Source organism: Lissotriton helveticus, chromosome 2_1, assembly GCF_964261635.1.
Source record: "Lissotriton helveticus chromosome 2_1, aLisHel1.1, whole genome shotgun sequence".
NCBI classification, from domain to species: Eukaryota; Metazoa; Chordata; class Amphibia; order Caudata; family Salamandridae; genus Lissotriton; species Lissotriton helveticus.
In genome coordinates, this window is record NC_136059.1 from 1,234,283,096 (window position 1) to 1,234,305,944 (window position 22,849).

The 22,849-nt window shown below is 43.8% G+C and overlaps 1 protein-coding gene across 1 annotated transcript in view; it reads left to right on the forward strand.

The window, feature by feature from the left end:
- Positions 1 to 22,849, forward strand: part of LOC144819696 (uncharacterized) — a 287,938-nt gene that overhangs the window by 33,835 nt on the left and 231,254 nt on the right. The window contains exon 2 of the mRNA XM_078677488.1: positions 14,501 to 14,564. Coding sequence (XP_078533614.1) covers positions 14,511 to 14,564 — 54 coding nt within the window. The 5' untranslated portion in view covers positions 14,501 to 14,510. The remainder of the gene's footprint in view (positions 1 to 14,500; positions 14,565 to 22,849) is intronic.

Genomic DNA, 22,849 nt, shown 5'->3' on the forward strand with positions numbered 1-22,849 from the left:
CTAATGTTCTGTTCCTAGGAGACATGCCTTGGCATGATGGTGGATCCCCTGTTGTCTCCGTGGGCAGAAGGTCTACTTGTTATTTTTACTTGTCTCATGATGTCATGATTCTTCACAAACTCAGGAGGTAAGAGGAGGCAGACCCAATCTGGGTACCCTTCTGTATTTGAGGTTTTTGTATGTCTTCTTCAAAAAATTTAATTGGAACTGGAGTAAAGCCTACTGTTATCTCCCTCCCTTAGCTGGTAGCCAGAGCTTCCACTCCCTGAATTTTGATTTGTGGTGAATGTGGGTATGTTCCAAAGGTGATTTATTTAGCTCTTCTATAGTGTGGAGTCCTGCCTCACTTAATGCGTGCACTTGCATTAGGGATTTTTATTTTCCTGAACTTTGAATGTGCTTGTTGTCCTCTTTCCTGCAGCTCCTTTGTTGAAAGCATAGACCTCTCAGAACTGATAAAGGATGTTCCCCTTAAGCTAGTGTCCAGCCCACATTCACGTCTGCAAGGCAGAATGGCTGGTGCTCTGACCCTCCATCTCCTTCCCTCTGAAGGTCTATCAGATTGCCATCTCAAAAAGAATACTGTATTTCCCTCTTTGTAGTGCAACCCCCAACACCTGGAATACTGCTAGCCCATTGTCTTCCTGTACAAATGACAAAAAAGAGTACCACCCCTGCATTGACCAGTTGAGGTTTTCTGAAGGTAACTATTTCCTACCATTTCTGTTGCAATGTCGATTTATTTAGCTCTTCAATGGACTGTAACCAGGCCTGACTTAATCCATACTTCTTATATATATTATATATGGTACACTTTCCCTGTTTCCACCATGCCGTACCACTCAAAAGATGCTCCGGGCGCAAACAGGGAAAGTATGCTCTGTTGTGCAGAATGCGCTGCCCCCAAAGTAGCCACAAACTTGTGCTGGGGGCAGTGCATTCAAGTGAAATATGGAGTGGTTGCTTCAAAGTCACTCCCTTTCTCGCGGTTCAGGTGTAATGCCGCCTGCACTTTCAAGAGTGGAGACAGTCCTCTAGCAGGCAGGTGCAATGAGTGACTGCACACCCCTGCAGGGGGATGACTTGAGCGAGCATGGGACACCTTTCTCCCACCTAGTGGGATGGCTTTAAGAGGAGCACTAAAGGTGAACCACCTTTTTTGTGGCTCACTTTCAGTGCGCCTTCTAAAGGCATGTTTGCCTCTGTGCCCAAATAGGTAATATGGCCCAGGCGCAGAGGTATAGTGATTCACTCATTTGCAAGGGGCAAGGCCTCCATACAAATGAGGGAAATCCCTGTCATGATGCTTACAGAAGGGGCAGAACAACCACTTGAGACCCCTTGTGTAATGCCACTGTACCCCGGGCCACTCAAACGGGCGCACATGCCTGTGGCGCTCCCAGATCACAATGTATAGCATGGTTCCAGGAGTCACCTTAAGGTGACATGAGCCTTTAGAAAACCCTAGTCTAGGACTGCAGTGAGGAAACCTCATGAGTCCTATTTACTGAAGGTATTCAAGAGTCTCCCTCTTTGGACCCTGATTTTGACCTTTCCCGTAATTTTACAAGCTGAAAGTCCTTTTTGAACAGATGGAAGATGTTCTACTTGAGCTAATTTCAGCCACAGCGGTGGAGCTCCATCCTCCCATCTCTTTCTGACAGATTGTCTGTCATCCCAACCAGGTTATTGTGCATCCCTCTTTGTACCTCAACTCCTGATCCCTGTGAATGCCCATTGCCTTGTTGTGTTAAGGGCAGAAAATAGTTACTTCACCCTCAGCGCTCAGTTTAGGATTTCCACAGATTAGTTGTGAATGGACAAACCATCAACTCTCCAAGAATAATTTGCTAGTTCTATCATTTTTGTTTCCTACCAGGTGGCATACAGGTTGGGTTATAGATAGAGGCTGACTTTTGGGGCTGAATGAAAGGGAGGACACCAGTGATTTTTACAGCATTACTGGATGGATTTTGTCTGACACTTACAATCCCACTAAAAGCTTCTTCAGCTGCACTGGGCTGGATTTCTAGCTTCTGCCCTGTCAAATTGGTTCTGCTGCTAGTGTCTGATGAGAGGGTCTCTAATGTGGAAATGACCACGATGAGGAAAAGCGGTGAAATGGTAATGCTGAATGCCATAAATGTAATCTTCAAAGCTGTGTAGTTGTTGGAGTAGATCTTGTGTACACTTGTGTTAATCACAAAGGAAGCTCTATTGAAGGGTGCTGATTCATTTATAATCTCCCACATGGAGGAAGCAAGTTTAATAAAAGCACAAATGTTGAAGGGAAATGGTGTTAAAATTGTGGCCAACTTCATTGGCATTTTTACATATCAATTTGTAAGAAACTGGGTTGTTGATTGACTGGAGTGTGAGGCCTGGTCAAGCAGCAACCACATTCCTCATCAGGGCAAGGCACAAGCAAACATCAAATTAAGCTGTGCTCAACCCCCTGATAGCTTACAGTCAGGCTTAACTAAGAGGCTATGTGTATAGTATGTGTGCTACACTTCAAACAGCAACACAGTGGTGTAAACACGCCACAAAAGGCTCACACTACAGGTTAAGAAACATAGGGGCATATTATCAAGGGGGTTTATCTCCGCTTTTTTGGCTTTAAAAGCCAAGAAAGCGGAGATAAAATTATCTCCCTATTACCAAGCTGTCGCTAACACCAGTTAGCGACAGCTAATAGGAGATAGCGACCATCTTGGGCCCCGCTTTGCATGTCAGTGATATTTATCACTAATGACATGCAAAGTGGGCGTGCCAAGATGTTAGCAACTGGAAACAGTCGCTAACATCGCTATCTCCTATTACCAACTTTTGGAGATATTCGCGCTAAGCGCGAATATCTCCAAAAGCTAACACCTGCCCTGAGCAGTTCTTAGCCATGTTAACCAATGGGAGGTGGATAACATGGCTAAGAGCATTTGCTCGATAATGCATGAATATCGCTGACTTTTCAGCGATATTCATGCATTGCGGCCGTTTTTTATCGCATTTGCGATAAACCTTGCTAATAGCAAGGATTATCTGCGATAAAAATCGCCGATTTGCGGCGATAATTTTTGTCTCTAAACAAGTTAGAGACAAAAATTATCTCTATTGGTTGGTAATATGCCCCATAGAGTTCTTTTTGATAAATAAAACTAGATAAAAATGACAGAAATCCAATCAGTAGAACCGGAATCATGAGTTTTTAAACATCAGTGAAAATAGCACAAAAAAGCACAACTCACCAGCTGTAGATATCTGGCCACACCAACCGGGAAAAAGTCACAAGTTCAGGTTGACCGCGATGGAGTGCGGACCAGCTGCAGAGACCCACTTAGGCCTGTTAAACAGTGTACTTTATATTTGAGTTGCAGAGCACTGCGAGGATTCATGTAAAAAATGTGTTGTGCAGCTGAAGCGATGCGTAGGTTCCAAAATGTGGTGAGGCTGCAATGTAAGGTCCTGCACTACCATAGAAGATCCCATTGACGATGGCTTGTGATGCAAAGTCTGATGTTGAGGATGCAACATGCAGTTGGGGTGATGCATTGGTTCCGAAGAGCTGCAAGGCTGCGATGCAAAGTCTGGCATATTCACTCAGGCTTCCATCGATGGAGAAGCGAGGGCTTGTGCTACAGTTGCGATATGCTGCATGGGTTATGTGTCAGTCCCAGCGGCTTTGGCAGTGTTGCAAGAGTTTGTGATGGGTTCAAAACACGCAGCGGAGGCATTGCATCGGTCCTGCTTGAGGATGAGCAGCCGTGAATATGTGTCGGTGCCATTGGATTCACAGAGGCTGGCAAGCATCTTAAGCCCTCTTCCAAGGGTCCAGGACTGCGGTGACACCACTTGGCAGAGTAGACTCAGAGATGGCAGAGTCTATGTAAAGGTGCAAGGTTGTTGGAAGCCTGTTATGTTCCTGGGGCATCAGATCAGGAGGCCAGTCAGGTAGCCCTTGGAGTCACTCTGGGTTCAAGAGATGCAGGTCCAGCCCTTCTCACACAGGCAAGCGAGCAGCAGGCAGCAGGCAAGCACAGCAAAGTAGGAGTCCAGAAGAGTGAGGTCCAGCAGAGTAGCAGTCCTTAAACAGCACATCAGTTCTTCTTCCTGGCAGAGGATCCACAGGGCCAGCAGGGTACTGAAGAATTGGTGTCTGAGGTATTTCTTTTATATTCTGGTGCCCTGTTTCTGGAAGGTGGGAGAAGCTTCTAGGCAGTGTCTTTGAAGTGCATGGAATTCCCTACCTCCCCAGCCCTGCCTCCAAACTAGCTGAGGTGATAATGCAGGATTGTTAGGCGTTTTTTGTGTGAAGGCAGGGCACAGCCTATTCAAGTGTAAGTGCGGCTGTCTAGGAGGAATATACAAAGCCCAACTGTCATCCAAGCCCAGTCATGTGACCAGAGACACGCTACTTGCACTAAATGGATAAGGCAGAAAAATGGCAACCTTCTAAAAGTGGAATTTTCCGAATGGCAATTTAAAATCCGAATTTAACATAAGTTAGGATTTTAAATTGTGATTCCAGAGACATCAAACTTGACCTGGTTATATCTTTAATTTAGAAATGACCCTTATAAAATGAAATATAGAAACTCCAAAGTTATCCAATAGGAGAGATAGGCCTTGCAATATTGAAAAACGAATATGAGAGTTCTTCAGTAACAGGATATGTACAACTTATAAGTACCTGTCCTACTTCTTAAATGCATTGTATCCTGCTCTCTGAGCAGTCCAGGGCCTTTCTTAGGGGTGACTTATATGCATTAAAAAGGGAGGCTTGGGCCTGACAAAAGTTTATTTTGCCAGGTCGAAATGGCAGTTTAAACTGCACACACAGGCTATACAATGGCAGGCCTGAGACATTTTTAAAGGGCTGCTTAATTGGGTGGCACAATTAGTGCTGCCGGCCCACCAACAGCATTTAATTTACAGGCCTTCGGTGCATATAGTACTACTTTACTATGACTTATCAGTAAATTAGTATGTTAATTGGTATATGCCAATATTATTATTATTATTTATTATTTAGCGATTTATAAAGCGCCTGGTGACCCGGAGGCATCCCCGCGCTAATGATACAAGTGGAGACCAGAGGGGGAAGGGGAGCTTATTTGGGGAAAAGCTGAGTTTTCAGTTTTTTACGGAAGAGGAGGTGGCAGGGTTCCAGTCGCAGGAAGCGGGGGAGTGAGTTCCATCCTGCAGACGCTTTTACTGCGAACCGTCTACCGCCAGTGCATGCCTTCCTGAATCTCGGGACGGTGGCCAGGCGTTCGTTGTCAGAGCGTAGGAGTCTAGGGGCCTTGTAGGGGGTGACCATGTATCTCAGGATAGAAGGGCCAAGACCATTGAGGAGTTTGTGGGCAGTGCACATCGCCTTGAATTCTACCCTCTGCCGCACTGGAAGCCAATGTAGGGCCTTATTAAAGGTGAGAGCACATGCATTTTAGCATTGGTTGGCAAGGTTAGACTGCTCAGAGTGCTCAGAGTCCCAAGGCCAGCAAAAATGAGGTAAAACAAATTGGAGAGGAAGGCAAAACATTTGTGGGAAGACTACCCTAAAGCTGACAGGTGTAACACAATTACAAAGCGATTATCTCCAGTAATGGGTCACATGGTAAGAACATTTAAGAAAAAGAGCAAGAATCAGAGTGATGGTCTTCTCTTTAGTGTGCGCCTTAAGGATGCTGTGAAATGTCAATTGAAATAACAGACATAAGGATTTTGTAGTGGCAAACCCTGTGATTTGCAAAATCACTAGCTTTGTGGCAGCAAACCCCATTTTTAAAAATGTATAGAACCCATTTTGTAAGACATAAAGCATTTTACGACCTGAAAAATAGGTTGAGCGACCCATACCAAATCCCAATTTGAAAGGGGTGCAAAAGGGTTGTTCCTTCCAAATTATGATTTTGTTTGGATATTTAACTGGTTTGCAAAGTTAGAGGCTCCTGAAAGAAGGTGGTAACTGATTCACAGAGGGAAAAGGGCCCTTCCTTCTGGGAATTGAGGTGACATTCTCATGAGGAGTACGCCGTGGTCTATGGTGCCACTTCTTGCTCCCTCTAAAGTTTTTTCAAAACTGTTTTTTTCAAGGACCAACACCAATTTCTCTACAAGGGCTAATTTATAAAAAAAAAATACATCTATTTTGGCAAGCAATGACAGTAATATTGTTCTGTTGTCCCTTGCAGGCCAACATCCCGGTGAGTGCAGCCAATAACAGGGGGTTGCAAATTGTAAAGCAACCTAATAGTGCATAGGTCAGTTCGCAAAATGTAATTCTATTAGCAAGAAGTTGGTGCATAATTTGCTACTACTTTTTGTGACTGCAATATTTGAGCATTTAACTCTTTGAAGCCTAATATCTCCATGTTCAAATGCATTTGGCAACACTGCCTGAACTCTAAGACAATGATTAATGTGTGCTAGTGGCTGCAGAGAAAAAAGTAGATAGGAAAACGTTGGTAAAGGGAGAAATCAGGGAGGAAAACAAACCTGCAAGCATAAGATAAAGTGACAGGAAGTGCAGGGTGGTGGAAGAAGGAGGCAGGAGGTGGGATCAAAACCAGGCAGCCTGGTTATTCTGCAACCCGGGCATTCGGCAGCGCCACTGATGTGCTTCTGACAAGAAAAAAACCTATCCATTTTTTTTGTTACAAATTAAGCACTCCCAAAAGGGCTTGTAATCGAGCTTAGTGCCCCCTCTGGAGGTGACACTGAGTGGCTTCGGTTAACTTTTTTCAGAAGGTTTTCACAAAAAGACCAAACTCAATGCAATCTCTTGTTGAATCGGTATGCAGGAACTCTGCCAAACTCCGCAATTGGCCCCCGTTTCAGTGCTTGGCTGCTTCTAATTCCAAGTAGCCGTGGACACCTGCTGCTGTGAATAACTTCCTTGTTTGACACACAAGTTATTGGAAACTCTACGCCTCAGTCAAGATTCCTGAGCACACTGACACACACTGTACAACATTTACTGTTTTCTTCTGTTCATTACAAGTAGGACAATGAACACTGCGTAGTAAATAGAGCAGAACAAACAGACCACAGAAGTTTCTGGAACTGCTCGCATCATTTTCTAAATTCTGGGAGGCTCATTTATACAGGAAGTACATTGTAAGTGTCATCCTTTGCATGTTTAATTTCTCCTGAAGTTACTTTATTGCACAGAGCTGCACTAGAATATTGGAAAAAATAATTTGAGTGATATCCAAAAAGAAAACATTGTCCCGAATGTGCTTACATAGGTACAGATTATTATTGTACACAAGTTTTTATTTTTTTTATTTACAAATGAAATACACTCAGAGGCGAATTAATGGGATTGGGGGGGGAAGGGCAGCACAACAAGGCACCTTGCTGCACTGCCCTATACCAAAGTGAAAGGGCAGGAACATTCCATATCTAAGCAATATGTTGCCTTCCTGTCCTTTCTCCCTGCACTGGCGTTGTTTCAGCAGCCTAGCGCCAACGTAGGTACCGTTGCACCATAGTGCAAGGGTGCCTCCATTGCATGCAGGATTGGTTTTGTGCTGGATGGGGTACCTTCCAGCAAAATAACAATCCTAAGATATATTTTCTGAAAGAGGAAAAATCAAGAACGAATAAACATTTCTCCTCGATACTCATCACCTCGGGAGGCGTACAGATTTGGCACTTCCCCGGGATTACATGACTTTCTAAACCTGGGGCAGCATCAAAATCAACGGGTGTTGCTTGGGAAAACCCACTACAGCGCCCATGGAATGCCTCCTGGGTGCAGAGTAAGGCGAAGCAGCAATTCGCGCTGCGTTGCCTTATTAAAGCTTTAGGAGGACACTCAAAGCCAAGCAGGGTGCCTTTGCGTGGCTTCATAAATCGGAATGATAGCCCAGCATCACGCATGTACCAATTTAGGTGGCTTAAAAGTTACGCAGGGCTCGCATAAATAAGCCTCTCAGTGCACAAAAAGACATAAAAGTGCAAACCAGAGGCCGCCAAATAACAAAACGTTTCCCACCCGAAGGAGCAACCTCCATGTGAAATCAGTGCCTTCTGTGCACAGAACTTTAAGTTCCTGATTGAGAAAATAACAATCTATAGAATTTTATTTGGGAAGACTTCAAGAAACGACTGTGGTAATTTCACTCGGCTTTCGGAAATTTCTCAATCCCAGTGACGTCATGACACTTACTGGGCACGCCCAGCGGTTTGGTGCATACACAGCTTCTGAACACTGGTAACTTTTCCAGCATTTACTAGAGATGTGTGATATTGTGTACTCTGTGTATTTTTACCATTGCAAATGTGTTCAAAAAAGGGATTTAAACATGGAACCCTAAGAACCAGCAGAAAATGCTCTCTATGTCACCAAAAGCTGGGAGCTGCTCTTCTGGCACTAGACAGAAATCACTGCCGATCACGTAATTTCTTACTCATTGGACATCTGGATCCACAGTGTGGGACTTCCATCAGGCGGAGAATGGACGGTGGATGGCTGCATTCTTTATGCGTAGGATGTCCAACTGTAAAGACCCAGACTTCTGGTGGGAGGGCTGAACACTGTATTGGTGCATGCTGTTATTTCCTGCTGTCACTCAGTGATAAGGTCAACCCTGAGTGGTAGCATGGAAAGCTTCTACCTTCTCTGGGCCTGCATTCGCTGAAACCTGATATCACACCCTTGTTGGGCAGCACACTAAGCTGCAAGTAATCACTGAAAAACTAGTTAAACTTCTCCTATCTTTGTGAATTGTGGAATTTCCCAACTTTGCTGGATTCAATGTTTTAACACTTCTTGTATACGCATACATCTTTTCTTTTCACACGTTTCTCCGCACATCTAAATATGTTGGTTCATCCCAAGTGTAGGAGAATAGGATCTGCTTACTATGGTTACCCCCACTTTTTGATGGTGTTTCACTGTTTTTCGACTTTAGTCTTGCTGGGGCCCTGCTATCCAGGACCCCAGCCTAGCTGTGTCCTCTCTAAATTGATTGCATGTCCTTTAGGTACACTCCAGTTTTGTTACTGGGGTACCCTTGTGAGTCCCTAGTATATGGTACACTAGCTACTAAGGGCATCGGTACCCCAGAGGCCTACAAGGGGCTGTAGCATGTATTATGCGACCCCTGGGAAGCCTTCGAAAATGACACCATAGGACTGCTACTGCAGCCTGGGTAAGGTGGTGCATGCACCCCTTACTAAGATATAGGTTACCTATATCTACCTTTAATCACTGCACATATAAACCTATCAGTCACTCCTATGGCAGGCCTTATCAATCCTGAAGGCAGAGTGCTTGGTTTTGTGTGAGAGGGTGCCCATGCATGAGCTGGGCCCCTCTACAGTATTCAGAGCCTATTCTCTGAGGCTGTTCTGTGATGCAGCCAGTCCATATACTCTTAAGTGCATTATAACCTTGCGGTAGATGCTAACTTTGGAATGGCTGCATGGAAACATGTTGTGTTTGGTGTCAAACACTTTGAAATCCTACCCCCCCTCCTACCAGTTCTGGTGGTGGGGTTAGAATTCCACCCTTCTAAAGGGAGCGAAATGTACACACTGGTCAAACCAGTAATAGCTTAAAAGAGCCCTGGCATCACAAAATGGATGCTGCAGCCACATACACAAGTCTGGCCTCCTGCTGCTGACCCAAACTCCGGCAGGGGAGGCCTGGACAATAGGTTTCCTGTCACAGGGGGCTGTAACCACCTCCCAGACAGACTTTAGTGTACTGGGGCTGGGTGGGTGCATACTGAGAGTGTTGTATGTCAGCACAACGTGGGCTATTACCACGCGTGCCATTACAACGCTGTTTTTACAACGCAAGTCGTTACAACGACTTGCGCTGTAAGTGCTGGATAGTGGAATAGTTTAATTTTCTATTCCAACTCCAGCCCACGTTACAGTAGGGAAGGTGTTGGAATAGAAAATGAAACTATTCCTTGTCCAACAGCGCCCTCCAGTGCAAGTCGTTGAAACGACTTGCGTTGTAAAAGCAGCGTAGTAATGGCAGCGCGTGGTAATGCCCGCGTTGTAAAGGCTGTTCCCCCACTGAGAGTGCTTTGAAGTCAGCACTGGGGGCACATTTGGTGTCCCTGTGCATAGCCCACTTCAAACCGGTTGCAAGGGCTACCAGCCCCTGCTCTGGCACAAAACTGGACAAAGGAAATAGGTGTAGCCACCCCTCTTTCCAGACCCTCCCATAGGTGGGTCCCCAGAGTATATCCAACCCCTTTCTTAGTAATAAGTAAGGAACCCCTGACAACAGAAATTTAGATTACACCTGGACGTAACTCTGAAACCAAATCTTGGAACTTCGAAACTCTACTAAAGACTAGAGGATGGAAGAATCTCTCTTGGGGTCAAGGAGTGACTCCCCTGCTTTGCAGGCACCAACGAAGCATCTTGCCGGTCTGCATTTCTGAAGCTCCAGCCAGACTCTGAAGTATTTGCAGCACAGGAAGAGGATTTCCATACTTCTCAGAGGCCGACCCGTGTCCCCATCAAAGCTGAAACCTGCAGCTCTCATGAGTGATGTGGAGCCAGAACCCCTGGACACCGTGCACATTTGCTAGTGCATTAACTTCTCAACGTCTCTTGAAGTTGTGCTGTGGGGTTTCTTATAGCCCAAGCCCCGAGCACCTTTTGCACCAAAGATTTTGGGCCTACACTCCACGAGTGTTCCTTGAGCCCACTTCTTGCATTTCAGCTTGCGGCTCCTTTGCGATCCCTGGTCCGTCGACCGGTGGGTCCCCACAAAGGCAATTCTGATTTTCCTTGGGCTTCTCTGGTTGCTCCAGATGTGCCCTGACTCTCCATCGCGTGGTGAGTCCCTCGGACCTTGCTGGTCCACACCGAAGCACTTCTTTGATTCCTACGTGGGTTGCTGTTGCCAAGGCTTGTTGGGTCCAATCCGGGCACTGAAACCGCAGGACTCAACATCCTTTGTGGGACAGCTCGATTCCAGAACCTGGTCATCGTCAAGCTTCACCTCTTTCGCCTGAAATCAGTGGGCATTCGACTATCGTGCCACTGGTCAATGGCAAGTGACCCAGACTCTGTCCCCTCTGCTTTCAGGTTCTTCTCATCTTCGCTCCAGGCTTGGAGCACCCCAAACACTTTCCACTTGGACAGCAGCAGCACTTTGAAGCAGATCGCCATTTATAACAACGACGATTCCCGACACCAAAAGACACCTATGCACCCGGCTTCCCTTGGTGAGGTAACTCGAGTACTCCGTTGCTCCCGTGGGTGTTGGCCCTAGAACTCCTTAAGTATAAAGGGGTTTGCTCAAAGTCCTCTTCTAAGTGTCCTTTATCTTAAAATTTCCAACCGCGACTTTCCCCATAGAAGCTAATGGTCATAAGCAGCTGTGTTCTCACACTGCATGCGTCCTCCGTGGGTCCCCTTTGTCACTACCTTGGGTGGTTCCCTGTGGCCCCAGTGATTCTACAGGCTCTAGGCCTTGTGTCTAGTCAAGTCGTGGATCTTCTACCACTTTCTTGATATATGGTTTGGTACGCCCCTAGGACTCAACCTATATTTTGCTAATTTACTGTGTGATATTAAGTTTCCCGTATGTACTTTTGCCTCTAGCCTCATAAAGGGACTAGAGGAATGTGTTTAGAATAAATACATATATTTTATATATATACCTGGCGTGGTTCACCTTTCATTTGGTCATTCATGAGATTATAGACTGGTAAAACAAGCTGTTTTACATGCCTCCAAGACTCCATAGCTACCACTACGCTAGCTTTCAATAAAGGTTGTCTTTAACCTACCATCAATAAAGGTCGTTTGAACTGGTGCAAGGTGCCCACTAGAATAGTGGACAGCATATGCCAGGCCAACTTCTCACAGCAGGCATTTGTGGTGAAGTGGGTTTGAGAAAGTGTGGGGAAAGGAAATATTTTTGTAGCATTTGTTTTCCATGAATATGAAAAAGGAACAAAGCAGGCATACAGTTAAGACATATCTATTTTGTTGTTAATTTTATGGATAGGGTCAGGACATTAGAGATTCCTGTTTTTGGCACAAACCTAATCTTATTATTATGACAAACCTCTTCCCTTATAGTAAAGTATAAGCAAGTTTTCCCCTATAATTTACCATATGGATCTCTTTTCAGCACGAGTGGTTAGCCATGTGTGGTGCTGGACTCATTTCAACTCTGGTCTGGAGTACTTTACTACTACCGTTGTGGGTCCCTTTTTGTCTGTAGTATCTTTAGTGGTGAAGTTTGTGAATTGGAATGGAATTCATCTTTTGTGATTGGGTAAACGCACATCCCTAAAATCCTCCCTGACCATGCCTTTACCACATTCTGACCCACATTTAATCCCTGATTACTCCTCCCTAATTTCCTCCCATTTAGTAGTAAGAATTCTCCATTTCCCAGCAACTCCCTTCTGTCCTTCCCACATTTACTACTAAAATGTGTACGTACTTGTGTGGTTACTCTGCGCTCAAGGCGGAGATCTCCGCACAGAAAAAGATAGGAGTACTGGAGGCATACCCTCTACACATAGCTTTGTGAGTAGGATTTTGCAGTATGTTTTGTTGCACTAGAAAACATACTACAAAATGCAGTTTGACAATAGTCCCCAATTATCATACTTTGCGCTCTTTAATAAACAATTGGGGGAACAGCTTTTACAACGCAACTTTTACCACGCAGTACCTTTACCACGCAACTTTTACAACGCAAGCGTTACAACGACTTGCACTGGGGGACGCTGTAGGATAGGGAATAGTTTAATTTACTATCCAACTCCTTCCCTACTATCCACGGGGACTGGAGTTGGAATAGTAAATTAAACTATCCAGCGCCCCCCAACGCAAGTCGTTGTAACGACTTGCGTTGTAAAACTTGCGTGGTAAAGGCATGCATTGTAAAAGCATGCGTAGTAATGACATACATCCAACAATTGTGACCATTAAATATTTTATTTAGAAATAATGATAACTTATTTTAAAGTTGTGCTTCTTTGCAAAAAGTTGTTTCACCCAAAATATCAAATGGGAAAAAACTTGTACATATTTTTTCTCCAGTAATTAAAATGGTAAGAATATTTGATATAGTGTTGTACCTAAATGCTAATGCTAATACTTAAGTGCACACAATAAGAAGGAACTTTTGATTACATATTTTTTATTTTATTTGATGTCGTATATTTTATTGTTTTCCTCTTAGAAGTGGCATAGCTAGCCATTCATTTAACTCAGGGAAAGATTAACTGATTATTTAAGAAAGAGTGGGAAGAAAAGTAAATGCAGAGTTGCACTTATATTTAATGATGGTGGTATCCAACATGTACTTTATTCATCTTATTATGCTGACAGTTGAGAATGTACGTTTCTATTTTGAAATAAGCTAAACCATCTTCTCGGCATAAAAAAGACACACCTTTCAACCACTGCGATTGCTTCCAAAGTTTCTAAAATTTCAAACCTTCAAAATCAGTGCTATACCGTTTAAAATACACACACTTGGGGCCCGATGTAGGTCGGTCGGTAACGGCCGAAAATCGGTATTTTCGGCCGTTTCCGACCGGTATTCAGTAATCGGTATGTAGGGACACATTATTTTACAGATTCGGTAAATTTACCGATCGGTAAATTTACCGAATCTGTAAAATACCGATTCGGTATTTATACCTATTCAGTATTATTGATATGTAGGTGGGACTCTTCTGAGTCCCACAAGCCTTACAGAATCGGTATTTTACCATGAAATCCAACTTCATGGTAAAAAAACGATTCCGGTGTGCATGCACATGTGTGCATGCACACCTGTGCCATATGACAGGCAGACCTGCCCTTAGGGCAGGTATGCCTGCCACATGGCCCCCGAATCTTTTTTGGGGGTGCTAGAGGGTGTCAAAGTGACACCCCCTGCACCCTTGTCAAAATCTGTATTTACCGATTCGGTAAATACCGACCGGTAATGCCCCATTCATTCCTATGGGCTTCAAAGCCCATAGGAATGAATGGGCCATTACCGGTCGGTATTTACCGAATCGGTAAATACAGATTTTTACCGATTCGGTAGCAGGAACATCTGGATGTTCCTACATCTCAACCCCTTAGATTTACCGATTTTTAATTACCGAATCGGTATGATTCGGTAATTTAAAATCGGTAAATCTATTTTACCTACACCTGGGCTTAGACGTTGAACAAATGCCTTAGTTTCGGTACTTTTATAAAAATTAAGATGTTTATTTTTATGATTATATAATAAGTTGAGGATCCTCGTGGTGTTGGCACTTCAAATAATAAGAAAGCCATCAAGTTAACACATTGCTGAGAAAAAAACTTTTAAAAGTACTTCAGTGAAAAGGATATGTTTTATCGAAGGTTTCCATGCCCTGCATAATGAAAGCGAAAGAGATTTGCTGTTTTCAATTGCAGATAAGGAGAATGTACAGCCTCTTTCTGATAGCTCTGTATATGCTTTATGTTTACACTTAATTCTATTTAAATTTTTTGATCGTTTTCAATCTCTTTACAGTTTTAAAATCATGAAGACTCTGATCGCGTTGGTTTGTCTCTTGGGAACATCTTTAGCTATACCGGTGAGTTTTAGATGTAACCCTATTTGTCTAATAAACAAATCTTTCAATTAATGTGATATTGTTTTGCTGCTTGCTTCGGCTGCTGTCCGTTTGTGATAATACTAGCAGATACGTATTTGGTGGGGCAAATACTTGTTAATAGAAATTGCAAAGACTGGATACTGAATGTTTAAAGTGTTTGAACTTAGATATCTAAAGACTCCAAGAAGGCAGACAAGGTTGCGATTGTTGGAGACATGGTTGGCAATGAAGGGGGCTTCGATGCACAATCACAATTTGCAGTTTGAGGTATGAAAGCGAACAGTATAAAAAAACAAGCTCTAAAGCAGGCACTTAGGGCACGGAGGATGCGGAAAAACCGCTGCGGAGACTTCAAAGACCCCCCCGCCAGATTAGTATGGCTGGGGGGTCAGGAAGACCGTCCGCCGCTTTTCCGCCGCGGTCGCCTTCCGACCGCGGCGGAAAAGCTCTAACATGTCTGGGGGTGTCTATCAGACACCGCCAGGCATATTAGGATGTCTGCTGTTCCATGCCTTTCCACGGCGGCATTTCTGCCGTGGAAAGGCATACGGACTTTTGTTTGGGGGCCCGTTGCGGGCCCCCAGGGGTGAAAGGGGGGTGGGGGGTGCACATGGGGGGTACCTATGGTACCCCCCTGCCTTTGCGTGCACGAAGCGGCAGACACCGCGCGGTGCCTGCCGCTTTGTGCATGCAAATGCGATGTTGTCATTTTTTACATTGCGGCGGGTGCTGCTTCAAGCAGCACCCGCCGCAATGTAAAAAATACAGGATGTGACCGCCAGGGTGGCGGTCACATCCTAATTGCCATGGAGGGACCGCCGCTGCCCATGCGGACGGTCCCTCATACTCAGGGGTGGCGGACGGACACCATCATAATCGACCCCTCAATACTTGGCTGAAATGATTGCATCAAACTCTAAGGGAAACATTTACTAGGAAACTGTCAGAGCGTGGCGTTAAGCCAAGAAGGCTAATGTCATGCTCCGACAGTTTCCAAACGCAGGGATGCATAGTATTCACAAGAATATGGGGGCATATTAGCAAGCGGCAGCGATAATTATCGCTGACCGCTGCTAGCGTGAGGAAAACAATCGCCCGCTATCGCTGGCGATAATCTCCATGGTAGCGTTGTATTAACAACGCTTAACGCCATGGAGATAAAAATCCCAGCGATAGCGGGGATTATCGCCGTTTTCAATGGAATATCGCTGGTTTTCCTTCCAGCGATATTCCATTGAAAATGGCGATAACCTTGCTGATAGGGCAGGACAATCTTAGCCATGTAATCCACCTCCCATTGGATTACATGGCTAAGAACAGGTCACAAGCAGGCGTTAGGAAAGTAGCATTAACTGTGGTTAGCGCTACTTTTCCTAACGCTCTGCTTATTAGCGAGCAGCTTGTTAATAGGAGAAATGTCGCTTAGCGACATTTCTCCTATTATTTTACCCTGGAACGCCCACTTTGCATCTCATTAGAGATGCAAAGCTGGGCGTTATTGACAAGGGCGCAAAATCAGCAAAACATGTGATAGCGTGTCTTTGCTGATAGGGCAAAGAAATTATCGCCGCTTTTCGGACGAAAACGGCCGCAAAAACGGCGATAATTTCAAATCGCCTGCCTTGTTAATATGCCCCATGGTGTGCCCCTGCCTTTGCCTTAGTGCTGGTGCTAAATGTAGCTGCCTAGCGCCAACACAGGCACTCTTGCACCATTGTGCAAGGGTGCCTGCGTTGCCTGGAAAGATTGTATTTGTGCTCCTGCACATAAACAATCCAGAATGGCGATTAGGAAATTCAATGTGAGCTCCCTTGTGCAGCACACATAGAAGTTGCAAATCGTAATTTTTAAATGATTGTTTATGTGCACCAAGGTACACCTTCCTGCACATAAACAATCATTCATGGCAGTTTGCTGTTTCTATGTGTGCTATTCAATGCAGCACACATAGAAACAGCAAAAACGAGGAGAAATAAAGCATTGCTCCATGTTTCGCCATGTTAAGACCAGGGGGTTATTTGGTCTTAATTTTGGTGCTGCCTCCTATTTATGCGACGATATAGAGGAGAAGTTCATGAGAATATTAAAGACCACTGCTGAAGAGACGTCCCAGGAGTCTGAGAAATCTATATCCTGAAGATGTTAGCAATGGGTAAAGAAGCCATTGAAGGGGAAAAGCTTCCTCAAGTTTACAGGGATATCTACTCCAATTACTCAAAAGAGTTAGAGAATCCAGTTAGAGCAATAGATATGTTTTCTCCACAGATAGATCCTTGGAGGATTAGATGCTGAGAAGGCGGTTGAACGTTGGTGGAATGCTTTTTTCATTACTGAACAGGATGTGTTTTCCATCCCATCTCATTTGGGTAATTAAGGCATTATATGCTAGATTATCTGCCTATGTCCTAATAAACTCTAAAGTGGTTGGTTCCATATCTATTTGCTATGGTACATCTCACGGTACGCCTTCCAACCCCTTCTTTTAAAAATTGCGTAGGAACTTTTAACAATAGCACAATTCACAATTCCAGCTCCATTTCCTACCACCAACAGGATGGATAAGCTCAATTATATGCAAATACAATGGTGTGGTTTGAAACAATGTCAACCAGGTATTATGGTTAAATGTTTGATTTGACTAAGTATGGTTATTATTGCATAAATTCAAGTAAACTGAGACCCTACTGTTTAACAATTGAACCATTATTTAGCCAGTGGTGTTACAAGCAGGTTAATATCAAGTTACTGCTAAAAGAAATTGGGTGACACAAATGGCAGTGAACTATATGATCATCTTTTCTTCAACTGTCCAGGATAGGCATCACCTTAATGCAATAAACATATTCCTCTCTACATTATGAACAGAATAACCTTACTTAAATTGTCTCTTTTTCCACTTTTTAAGTCTCAGCAACCAGCTTAATGTTTCTAAATACAGAATATACTTAGATAGGGCATTTTGTCAGCACTTTGCTCATAATTGGATGTCTTTGTTGTCTATTGTACAAGTCTGCTCTTGATTTTATAGCTCTCCCCCGTATTCTTGCATTTGTCGTACCAAGGAGCATTTCAATTTTACAATTTTCTGACTGGAGGAGATGTAGCCTTCCACTGCTGACTTTACAGTATTGTTCCTGTTTTTATATTCTGCACTCCATAGAAGTGCATGCGTTTACTTGTTCTCTCTGGCCCTACATTTTCCTCTTCAATTATGTATTCTTATTTTGCTTTCTGTCTGATACTTCCCACCATACTTCCTATGTGAAATAAAAAAAAATTAATTTCATTTATTTAAAAGAGCCAGATGCACTTCATTCCACTCCTCAAAAAATATATGTTTTTATTATTGTTAGACATGTAAGCCTTCGGATTGTCTTTCCTCAAACATTTTGCCTCCTTCCTCCTATTTTTGCTGATCTTATTTTTTCTGGCCTTAGGAATCTGAGCCCCATACTACCTCTTACAAGTGCTAAAGTGCATGTGCTCACTCCTTAAAACATGGTATCATTGACTTATTCCCAACTGGCATATTTAATTTACTTATAAGTCTCGAGCAAAGTGGCACAGCATGTGCCCAGAGCCTGTAAATTAAATGCTAGTTGTGGACCTGCAGCATTGATTGTGCCACCCACTTAATTGGCACATTAAATATGTCTCAAGCCTGCCATTACAGTCTGTGTTCGTGCAGTTCATAACTCCATGTCGAACTGGCATAATATCCCCTTTGCCAGGCCCAAACCTTCCAGTTTTTAAACATATAAGTAACCCCTAGGGTAGGCAGTCTAGAGCCCAGAGGACAGGGTGCAGTGTTTTTAAACGGTAGGACATGTACCTTTAAAGTTTACATGTCCTGGTAGCGATAAACTCTTAAATGAGTTTTTCACTACTGCAAGGCCTACCTCTTCAATAGGATAACGTTGGAGTTACCTTATTACATTGTATACATGTTATTTCCATATGAGAGCAGATAACCCCAAGATTTAGGGTGTCTTTGGAATGGTAATGAGAAATTCTAACTTATGGTGAAATCCGATTTTAAATTAAAAGTTTGAAAATACCACTTATAGAAAGGTGACATTGTACTGCTTAGCCACTCAGGGCCATTCAGGGCCTGTAGCCGGTCTCTGGGTCACATGACTGGTTATAGTTGACCGTTGAACTTTGTGTATTCCTCCTAGACAGTCACACACAATATAGGGCTCAGGTGTTCCTAGATGAGCCCTGGATTGGCAGGATGAGAGGTAGGAGCTGGGCACAGGCCTCCTTACACTTGAATAGGCTGAGGCTTTCCTTCACGAAAAGAACTGCATAGCTCCTGTAGGTAGTCTGGAATCAGGGTAGGGGAGGCGGCGGGGCACTTGTGCACCTCAAACAAAAGCATCTAGAAGCGTCTCCCCCCACTTCAAAGACAGAACTGGGTATAAATATTGGACTTCAAAAACCAGCTCTTCAGTATACTTCTGGACCTATTGATACTCTGCCAGGGAAAAGGACTGTTGTGCTGCTGAAAGGACTGCCACTCTGCTTGACTGCTGCTCTGAGGGAACCGCTGTCCTGCTCTGCTGGGCTGCTGCCCTCTATCCTGGGTGACATCGAATGGACTTGCATCTCTTGAACCCAGAAACCAGAGTTACTCCAAGGGCTAGTTGGCTGGCCTCCTGATTATCTGAAGCATCAGGGACAAAACAGGCTTCCAACAACCTAATACCTGCAAGTCGTGGACCAATGGATGTGGATTTAGCCAGCCATGTGGATCCAGCAGAACCGACACATCTCCTTCACAGCACGGAGCAAACTCTTTCAGAACTGATGCATGTCTGCTGCTGCGAGGAGTCAACCCATCGCAAAGACTCACTTCCCTGCCGCAGTCAATCAGAACTGCCACCTCGTGACACACCTTCAGCGCAGGATCATGCACCCCTCATTGACATCAGTCTCGACAACGAGCTCCACATTGCAGCCTCGCAGTTCTTCAGAACCAACGCATTACTTCAACTGTGCTCTGCACCCTCGACACAGGACTTCGCATCGCAGTCTTACCACAACTCAGAACCAACGCATCACTTTGGCTTAGTAACGCATCTTTGATGTGGATCCTTGCAACACTTCACAAACCAGGATTTAAGGTTTCTTTGCTCATTTGGCCTAACTTGGACTCTGTAGTCGGCCCACGCATCATCGTGGTCATCCTGAACTTGTGACTTTGCCCAAGTCCGGCGCAACCAGATATCCACAGTTGGCTCTGTATGCTTTTTGGTGCTATTTTTGCTAAAATCTTGCTGTCAACCAACAACCCAATTTCTTACTATTATTTTTTTTATGTAGGCATTCCACCTGGAAAGTGCTACCAATGCTGGGAACTTCCATTTGTAACACATGTTGTTTTGCAATTTTTCATCTTTAATTTTTCATACTAATGTGGCATAATGCCCTGTTATGAGAGTAAATTACACTTTAAAGAATGGTACCTGAACATAGAAATGGATGTGCATGCTTGTATCATGATGCACGTCCATACATGGCTATGATGCACATGACTGTCTCATGAGTCATGCCTGTGTGTGCATCGTGACACCTGCATATGCTTGATTGATATGCCTAATTAGGAGTGACGCAAAAAGGCAACACTAATGGTCTATTTCATGTTACTGTTCTGCATCCACATTATACATGATACTTGAACTGCAAATCATCAGTCACTGTATCAAATCTGTCATCAGATCCAGTCTTTACGACGTATTTCGGTGAGTATTTATGATTAATTCCACCTTCTTCAAGACAACATTTAGATTCTCCCACAGCAAGTGCAAAAGGCTAGAAACCTTTCATTGTTGAAAGGAAGGGTTTCCCGATGGGGCCTGTATGAAGCTTCTGATGTTACAGCCAGGGTCCCACTCCTAACGTTATCAAACGTTAAGATCAAGTCCTGGTATGGGAAGACTCAGTGCCAATCCGTGAATACCTTGGTCCGATCTCACTTGACTCACTTAACACCATGTACTGAGACCCAGGAAAGGAATATACATTGGCGTCCATGCCGCCAGCAGAAAACTGGAAGGTACATGGTGTCCCCGGGTAGCAGTATCTGTACAAAGTAAATGAAAAACAGATATTCACGGTGTGAGGAGAGCACGTTCCATGGCTCTTGTCCAGCAGTCAAGTGAGATCAGACCAAAGGACTCATGGACTGACACTGAGTTATCCCACACTGGGACTCTGCCTTAATGCTTGATAATGTTAGCAGTGTGAGCACGGCTGTAACATCAGTAGCCCAAAGACATTAGAGCACTTTATTACTTTACTTTTAAAAAATTTAGGCCCAGGGAGGTCAAAGAATTGACCGGATCACATGGTGTGAAGCCGACACCGCGACTTGAACCGAACTCCCCAATTCAAAAGTCGGGAGCTCTTCTGCATCTACATCTCCATCTAAACATTGCCTTAGCACCCCACAATGGAAAAGCTTAGATGCATTATTCCCACCCAAAGATTGTTGGCATATGAACATTTTTATACATCTCCCTCCTAGGGATACAGGGGCATATTACCAACGATTAGCGATATTTATCGCTAACGAGGCTTAGCAACGAATTTTTTAACGCTAAGCATCGCCGGAAATTATCGCAGAGATAACTTGTTATTAGCAAGGTTTATCTCAGAAGTGATAAAAATCCTCGCGCTAACTGCCAAATGAGAGATTATCGCTGGAAAACCAACGATAATCTCTCGAAGTTTGGCATTAGCTTCATGATAGGGGCTCACAAACTTAGCCATGATATCCACCTTCCATAGGATATCATGGCTAAGTCAGGAAAATACAAGGTGTAAAAAAAGCAGCGCTAACCGCTGCTTTTTTTTATCACTAACAGGGTTAGCGAAATCCTTGATAATAGGAGAAATGTCGCTTAACAACATTTCTCCTATTAGTTTTCTCTGGAACGCCCCCTTTGCATCTCATTAGAGATGCAAGGGGAAGCGTAGAGAAAAAGGGTGCTAACATGCGAATTTGCGTGTTAGCACCGTGTTGCTGATAGGGAGATAATTTTATCTCCGCTTTCTTGGCTTTTAAAGCCAAAAAAGCGGAGATAAATTCCTTGATAATATGCCCCAAAGTTTCCATTTCAAACTACTCCTAAGGTGAAGAATGACATGTTAAAGCATGGAATGCTGGGGCATATTACCAACCAATAGAGATAATTTTTGTCTCTAACTTGTTTAGAGACAAAAATTATCGCCGCACATCGGCGATTTTTATCGCAGATAAACCTTGCTATTAGCAAGGTTTATCGCAAATGCGATAAAAAACGGCCGCAATGCATGAATATCGCTGAAAAGTCAGCGATATTCATGCATTATCGAGCAAATGCTCTTAGCCATGTTATCCACCTCCCATTGGTTAACATGGCTAAGAACTGCTCAGGGCAGGTGTTAGCTTTTGGAGATATTCGCGCTTAGCGCGAATATCTCCAAAAGTTGGTAATAGGAGATAGCGATGTTAGCGACTGTTTCCAGTCGCTAACATATTGGCACGCCCACTTTGCATGTCATTAGTGATAAATATCACTGACATGCAAAGCGGGGCCCAAGATGGTCGCTATCTCCTATTAGCTGTCGCTAACTGGTGTTAGCGACAGCTTGGTAATAGAGAGATAATTTTATCTCCGCTTTCTTGGCTTTTAAAGCCAAAAAAGCGGAGATAAACCCCCTTGATAATATGCCCCATTCCTTACAGAAGAGCCATCTCTCTTTTCGTTGTTCTCACAGAGACAAGAGCTACTTCTACTAATTGTGAAGTGCGTGCCACAAAAAGAAAGAAATTAAAAAATGTTAGGCTCCTTCATTGAGTAGACTTCTTTCTAACTGTTGTCTCTTCCTCGTGGAAGAGGGCAGCACTCATAATTCAGTAAGTCCCCAAAATGATGAGTCACAAAGCATACTGACTTCTATATTCTTTCTGAAAGCATAACTCAACTGGAGAGAACAATTGCAAAGGGTTTCTATGCTCAGTCTTAAGTTGTGTACACTTAAAAAGTGGATCGCACTGTAAACGTTACCAAACCTCTGCAAGGCATTGAAGTTACTTTTGGAAAACAACCAAAATAGACATTAGTTGTGTGTGAAACTGAATGTTTTATGTGGGCTGTTAAACATTTTTATTAAAATCTTGTGAAATTACACTTCTGTTATGATCTGTCTTTTCATGTAGGGCTGGTCAGTCTAGTGACTGGCTGTAGCTATGGGCATTTAGAATGCATGACATCAGG